Source organism: Galeopterus variegatus, unplaced genomic scaffold, assembly GCF_000696425.1.
Source record: "Galeopterus variegatus unplaced genomic scaffold, G_variegatus-3.0.2 Scaffold688, whole genome shotgun sequence".
In the NCBI taxonomy this organism is placed as follows: Eukaryota; Metazoa; Chordata; class Mammalia; order Dermoptera; family Cynocephalidae; genus Galeopterus; species Galeopterus variegatus.
In genome coordinates, this window is record NW_007726799.1 from 170,523 (window position 1) to 178,038 (window position 7,516).

At 53.9% G+C, this 7,516-nt stretch overlaps 1 protein-coding gene across 4 annotated transcripts in view; it reads right to left on the reverse strand.

Annotated features, from left to right (window-relative positions):
* Positions 1 to 1,123: 1,123 nt before the first annotated feature.
* HDAC6 (histone deacetylase 6) overlaps positions 1,124 to 7,516 on the reverse strand; it is a 20,432-nt gene continuing 14,039 nt past the window's right edge. For all 4 annotated transcript variants that reach the window (XM_008571440.1, XM_008571437.1, XM_008571439.1 and 1 more), the window contains 9 exons: positions 6,873 to 6,941; positions 6,548 to 6,740; positions 4,985 to 5,134; positions 3,135 to 3,309; positions 2,417 to 3,009; positions 2,214 to 2,333; positions 1,931 to 2,077; positions 1,706 to 1,834; positions 1,124 to 1,463 (listed from right to left, as the gene is read on the reverse strand). In XM_008571440.1, coding sequence (XP_008569662.1) covers positions 1,395 to 1,463; positions 1,706 to 1,834; positions 1,931 to 2,077; positions 2,214 to 2,333; positions 2,417 to 3,009; positions 3,135 to 3,309; positions 4,985 to 5,134; positions 6,548 to 6,740; positions 6,873 to 6,941 — 1,645 coding nt within the window. In that variant the 3' untranslated portion in view covers positions 1,124 to 1,394. The remainder of the gene's footprint in view (positions 1,464 to 1,705; positions 1,835 to 1,930; positions 2,078 to 2,213; positions 2,334 to 2,416; positions 3,010 to 3,134; positions 3,310 to 4,984; positions 5,135 to 6,547; positions 6,741 to 6,872; positions 6,942 to 7,516) is intronic.

Below are 7,516 nucleotides of genomic sequence, written 5' to 3' on the forward strand. Positions count from 1 at the left end.
CAAGCGCACCGCCCTCCTCGGCGCCCGTGCCCCCCGCCCGCCCCGGGCACGCGCCCCTCAACCTCTGCAGCACGTGCACCCGCCCGCGTCCCCGCGATGTGCTTTCGCGTTTGGGTGGGTCAGATTTTGACCTGGACAGCCAGACTTCCCGACCGTTTTGTGGGGGCCTCCTGGAGGCCATGGAGCCCGTGCCACCTCCAGCCGGCTTTCCGGTAGCCCACAGAGGGTCGTGGCTGTTCCTGGAGGGAAAGAGCTGACCCGTAAGGGTTATGGGGCAGGGCAGAAAGAACGTGATGGGAGGTGCATGTGTGACCAAGGACACACCTCCCAGCCTCTCTTGCAGCTAGGGCAGTCACATGTCACAGTCCTGACCAATAAAGTGTACACAGGGGTTGTGAGTGGGCATCCAGGAGGGTCTGAACAAAGGCCCCAGCCCTCTCACCCTTCCCTGGTCCTCTTCTTGACTGGGTGGGGCCCTGGTGGTCAACTTGGGATCATAAGGTGGCCATCAAAAAAGTCCTGGAAACCACAGCCCTGACACCCTAGAGCTGCCAAAGCAATTCTCATTATGTGGGAGAAATAATACTCCAAAACTGTCCTCTAATTTCCTAACTCTGGCCAATGGTAGGCACTCCTTCCCTGGGGAAGCTACTGATGGCCACCACATCCAACTTAAACCTGGGCCTCACCTGCCCCAGGCAGGCCAATGAGACCCACGGAGAAACCGGGCCTGGTGAGGACACTTCCTCATAGTTTTCTTGTCTTCTTGGCCTAGGGTGTGGCTGGCACTGGCTGCAAGGCCCCCATTTCTAAGGCAAGCACTCATTTTCTCATGGATTCTACCATTTAATCTCCAGTGGAGCCAGTTAAGCTGCCTGCTCTATTGTCAGTTGGTTTTTGTGGGCAATGGATGGGCTGGGGGTTGACCCAATGAAGACCCACTCCCTCTTTCCTTCATTACTCATCGGCCCTGTGGCCAGGGAGGTAGGGTTTCCCACCTATCCAAAGTTAAAAGGCTTTCTCCAAGTTTTGTAACAGCTTGTACTTTATTACATATGCAACCCTGCCATACCTGCCAGTTGATCCCCCTCCCTCCAATGTTATCCTTGAGATATCAGCCCCCTCTTGGGGCCACTGAGCTCCCCCGCTTTCCTTCTGGGGTGGGGTGGTGGCATCCCTGAAGCAGGCAGTGGGCAGGGAGAGATTCACAATTGTTCATTGTAGTCCTCTTAAAAGTATTTACAGTTAAATAAGCACCCTTGGGAAGTGGCAAAGGATATTCAGGATGGGATGCAGTGACAGGCTACACCTCATCCACGGTACAGGTTGGAATGAACTAAGGCTGCTCTATCTTGGGCCTCAGAAGGTAGAGAAGGTGGAGTTCATTCTGGGATTTAGTGCAGGTGGGGCCCGTCCTCCCCAAACTTGTCCTGGTGGGCGATGTTCTTCACATCTACAAGAGCCTGAGGAGGAGGCAAGAACAGGGTAGGTGAGAGACAGTGAGGACCCCTCTCCCTCAGCCAGGAGGCTGCCCCCACTCCAGCCCTCAACCACTGTGTCCTGGACTATCCCACAGCCCCACACCACACAAAATATTCACATGAGGCAGCTGTGCAGAGGGGTCTGTGTTCTCCCCTTACCCGATCACAGAAGGGGGGTGGGGGAGGTGAGTGTGCACATGTCAAAGGGTCTTCCCAGGGCCTACCTGGTGGTGGACATAAGCCTGACAGAGGTAACACCAGGCAGACAGGTCAACATAGCTGAGGACCAGCGGGTGTCCAGAGGCTTCATGGTGTTGGATCATATGGGCGTTGATGTAACGACTGCAGTAGACCTGAGGTTGGGGAGTAAGTGTCAGATGGGGCTCAGCACCCACCTATGGTTTGCTCCTGGGCCAACCTTCACCCCATCCCCTTCCTCTGCTCCGTACCTCATAGCAAGACAGACACACCCAATTCTCCTGGTATGTTCCACAGTCCCGACAAGGTTGGGTAACATTCAGGCCTGCTGCAGGTATGGGGCATACTGCCACCAAATGGGGACACCAGGACAGTGGTGTCACAGCATAAAATGTGACCTGGGGTGGGTTGGTAAAACTGAGTAAACTGGGGGCCCCATTTCCCCGTGATATGTCCCTACATCACATGTTCTTATCTGGAGACACAAATGAACAAGAGAAGGAAGCCACAGTACCAGCCTCTCCCTAAGTTCACCTGGTCAGTGTCAGCAAGGTCCACAAATCCCTGCATCGACATCGAATCATCTATGTCCTGACCTCCAGCTGCCTCTCCTGGTAGGCTCTCCTCTTCTGGGGTCTGAAATTCTAGGGCCTCCTGGATATACAGAAGCAAAAGATATATCAGAGACACCCGATTCTTGCCCCTTCCTTCCCCTACATGGTTGTGGGGAGCCTTACCTGAGCTTTGTTGCCAAGTTCCAAGGTCCTGAGACTCCTAATCAGCATACTGGGACATGACTGGGGTGTGGCTCCCTGCATGAGTGAGACTGGGGGGGTCTGGTTGTCTGTGCATGAGGCTAGAGGAGTTTGGATCAGCTCAGCATCCCCCACAGCCTTCTCTGAGGTGTTCTGGTCCAGCGTGGCTCCCCCAGTAGCTGCCTCTGAGGTGGTCTGGCTCAGTGTGGCTCCCCTCAGAGTCTTCTCTGAGGTGGTCTTTTCCAGCATAGCTCCCCCAACAACCTCCTCTGAGATGGTCTGGTCCAGCGTGGCTTCCCCCATGGCTGCCTCCAAGGTGGTCTGGTCTGGCATGGCTCCCCCTGTGGCTGCCTCCAAGGACTGATCTTGAATGAGTGCCACCACAGCTGTCTCTGACATAGTCTGGCCTGGAGTGAACTCTTCCACAGATAACTCTGAGGTGGCCTTCCCCATGCCTGCTTCCAAAAGGCTCTCTTCTGTAGTGGTCATCCCCTTAGCAGACTCAGGATTGGCTGATTGGGGAGTATTATTGATGACCGACTTAGAACTGGAGGTTCCCTCCTTGTCTTCTACCTCTGGAACCACGGAGGGAGATCATTGAGTGTCGGTGCTATCCCCTTTCCTGCCTTAAATTCTTGTTCCCTCTGGCCCCTCTCCTTTCCTGAATCCCCCCATTGCTCCCAGTCCCGTATCTACTCACTCATGACCCGCAAGCTGCGCCAGTATCTGCGATGGACTTGGATGGTCTCAGTGATTGAGGCCAGGGCCCTTGACTGAGGGGGTCGCTGCAGGGCCAGCAGGGGTGGTGGGTCTCCAAGGAGGGAGCGGGTGCAGGCGGCCATGGACTCCGAGATGGATGTCAGGTTATAGCCACCCTTTGTTAAGGAAAAGGGGAGGTAAAGTCATGGTGGGGGTTCATCAGGGAATCTGGAGGGCAAGATGTCCTGTGTCCCCAATTTTCCCCACTTCCCAGGGCCCTGCAAGTCTGGAGTGGGGGGTCCTGGAACAAGTGAGTAGAACCACAGCGGTAAGACAGGCAGCACACATGGTATGAGGTGGTTGTTGGGTGGAGGGGATAAATTGCTTGTGATGTAAAGTGCGAGATAACAATAACAATACTGATAATAGCATTAGTAATAGTCGATATTTATTATAGTGTTTGTGCCAGACTCTATTTTAAGTATTTCATGCATATTAACTCAGTTAGTCATTACAACCACAGGTGCTCCATGTGTACAGGAAGCTGTCTTCATACCACATAGAAATCTGTCTTCACACTGTCCAGGGATCCCTGCCCTCACACCAGACAGAAACCACTGGCCTGACCTGCACAAGATGCCTGCTGTGAAGGCATACAAAAGCCCCTGCCCTGACCTAGGACAGGAGCAAGTAGTCTTTCTCTCTACATGAACCCCTCTCCTGACCTTTTTCACACTCTACATGAACCCCAGTCTCTACTCTTTTTACAGATAAAGAAACTGAGGCTCAGAGTGGTTAGATGACTTGTCTGAGGTTACAACAGCTGAAGAGGCAGCACTGGGGTTTGAACCTAGGCTATGTGACAAAATAACCACCACCCTGCCCTGCCACTAGCAGTCCTGGGCACACTGCAAGTGAGACTTTTTGCAAGCCAGTTAATTTCTCTGTGACTTGCATTCTTCATCTGTAAAGTAGTGAAAACAACAGCACAGATTGTTGAGAGGGTTAAATTAATATCTGAACAAGGCATAATAGTAAGAAGATACAGCATTTACACAGGGCTTACCATACGCTAGGCACTCTTTCATGATTAGCCAGCCCCATCTTTTTTTTTTTGTCTTTTTGTCTTTTTTCGTGACCAGCAACAGATCGCAACCCTCAGTGTCGCGCCCGTACCGGACCGGGACCGGCAATGGGATCGCAACCCTCAGTGTTGCTCCCGCACCTCGCTCAGCCAGTGAGCGGCCGGTCTGTATGTGGGATCTGACCCCTCGGCGGTAGTGCTGCCGCGCTTCCCAAGCGGCACACTGTAGCAGTGCGCCACCGGGCCGGCCCAAGCCAGCCCCATCTTACAGATAAGGAAACTGAGGCACAGGGGACAGGGGCACTGAGTCATTTACTCAGGTCAGTGAATTCACTTTGTCCCAGCAACTTGTTAGAGGCAGCTCAGGTAGTGGTAAAAAGTTCAGATCCTAGAGCCAGGCTGCATGGGTTCAAGCTTTGGTTCTGCTATTAGTGAATGTGCGACCTCAGGCTAGTCACTATACCTCTCTATGCCTCAGTTTCCTTGATCTTGAGAGAGGAAAACAATGAGACGAGCAGATCCTACCTCATAAGGCTGCTTTGTCAAGTAAATGAATTAATAATACGTACAAAGTGCCGAGAAGAGTGCTTCACACACAGTGAGCACTCAATTAAAGCTGTTAATGTTAGTGCTATTGTTATTACTAATGCCTAGTATGTGCCAACAATCCTGGAGGGGAAACTCAAAGGGGGTTTTAGGAAAATGCCGCGAGTGACACTCTTCCAAACTACCTTCTCGCCAAGGGAAGAGTGTTGAGAGAGTCTTACCTCTAGGATCAGGATAATGTGGCCATTGGCAAGGCCCATCAGCAGGTGGGTAAGATGGGCATAACCCTCAGGCGACACCTGGCAGCACCCGAGTGGGTCCCCCAGGGCGGCATCAAAGCCAGCTGAGACCAGCACCAGTTCTGGGTTAAACTGAGGCAAGGAGAGAAGAGATACATGGGCATGAGGGTGGGGGCTTCAGTAGGCAGTAAATGATGGAGACAAGGACAAATGAAGACATGGAGATGCAAGTCAGAGAGATGGAGACTGGGAGACACGAGATGAGAGACCTGAAAATAAGGATGGGGAAGACAGGGAAACATAAGAAATAGACTCAGAGACATGGACACACCAGACACAGATGTAGAGATGGAGACAATACAAATGGACAGACGGGGACATGGAACATGAGACATGGAGACTCAGATGTCAAGAGATGGTGACATGAGAAACAGACAGAGACAAGCCCTCACTCACATGTACCCCAAGGTCAAACACAGGATATACATGCAGAAGATACAGGGTTCCATACACAGTGCCAAAGAGGCACACGTACTCTCCATCACAGAAGATGCGAACGCAAGCACTGCACACGGATCGGATGGCCACGGTAGCCGCACATACCTCCCAGTCAGACAGCCCGGCACACATAACTGCACATCCGCCACAGTCATGCGCACACACAGTTTCTCAGAGGGCCAATAACCCACAGCCACTCCTGCAGAGTCACAATCACATGCGTGCCATCACCACACAGCCACAAAGGTCACACACACTGTTGCACCCACAGGAAGTGGTCACTTGCACACACAGCTGCACACACACAGAAGGTGGTCCCAGACACCCGTGCAGAGACACTTGTGTAGATCTGAAAGTGCACACAGAGCGGCACTCACATGCCTGCCTCACAGAATCAGTCACACACATGCCATTGGTGCCCCCAGCTCACCACAGGTCAGAAAGACACACACACACACACACAGCCAGGGAAGACACAGAGATGGCTGCCATACATAGCCTCCCATATCCAGAGGGTGCCACACAGGCTGTCACACAGAAAGCAGCATACAATCATATACAATGTCACACCCATCACACAGAGGAAAGATGGTGACAAAGAGTCACCTGTGCAGAGATTTGCACACATGTACTAACCCCCCCCCCCTTGTACATGCAGTTCCACAGATGCGGCATCACCCATGGCCACCTTCACGCCTACACAGGCACTCATGATGGCACACACATGGGACGTGGATCCAGCCAGGACACACAGGCCATCGCTGCACAACCCAAAGGCCCTCACGCACAGAGCCACTAGAGAAAGTCATCACATACACAGTCAAGATAGTTGTTCACACACACAATGCCACACAGAGAAGGCAGTCATGTATAGCCACCTGTGCACAGTCAGACAAATATGCAAGGCCATCACAGTCACCTTCCCCCCACCCCACAGCCGTCAATACAGCCATTCACAGTGGTTGTCACCCGGCAGTCAGACACACACTGAGGAGGCAGGCCACACTGCCACCTGCACAGGCATGTCCCAGGCATCCAGAGCCATACCTCGTAGGCAATGGGAAGCACCAGACGATGCCAGGCAGTCAGGTAGTCAGCATCACCCATGTGGGGCCCATTCCAGGCCACGTTGACAGTGAAGCCTGTGCCTGCAGCCCGGCCCACCTGGCTGCTGGCGCCCTCATCCCCCACAGGGAAGAAGGTGCCACGATCATAGCGGTGCAGGGACACATATAGCACACTGCAGGGAGGGCATGGGGAGGGGCCATGGCTGCTTAGGGGCCCCCATGTCTCTGAGGCATGGCTTGCCCTCCTCCCTGGCCACACCCTTGCCCCTAGCCCCAGCCCCTCACCTCTGGCCCCAGCCCCTCACCTGGGGTCCTCCTCAAATATGTGCTGAGTTCCATTACCATGATGGACGTCCCAATCCACGATCAGGATCCTGAGGGGGGGGGACAGCTCCTCAACAACCCGGGACACTTGCCCCAGGGAGAGGGCTGGGGCTAGACTCCTGGGGTCCACAAGGGCATTTATTGCTAGGGGACAGGACCCTGCATTTCTTGAGAAAGAGATGGGTGTCAGGCTTCCGGGTCCTATCAGTGCAAGGCTGAAAGCCCGATCCTGGGTCCTGAGGGCTTTGCAGTGGGCCTGAGTAAAAGTTGGGAGCTGGACCCTGGGCTCTTGTGGGTAATAACTAGGGAATTGGACCATGGACCCCAGGGTGCTAAGTGCCAGGGGCTGGATCCTAGGTCTTTTGGGGTAAGCACTGGGGGCCTGGACCTGGGTTCTGTTGGTCAGGATAGCTGTTAGGGGCCAGAGAGGCTGGGATGGGCCCTTGGATCCTGTTTTATAAGTGCCCAGGTGCCACCATCTGGGGGTCCTTTGTGGGTAAACACTGAGTTCCATCCTTGGTCCTTTTCTGGGTAAGTGCTAGGCAACTTGATTGTTTCTGGGTAAGTCCTGGGGGCCGTACCACAGGGCATGCTGAGCAAGCACGGGGGGGGGGGGGGGGGGGGG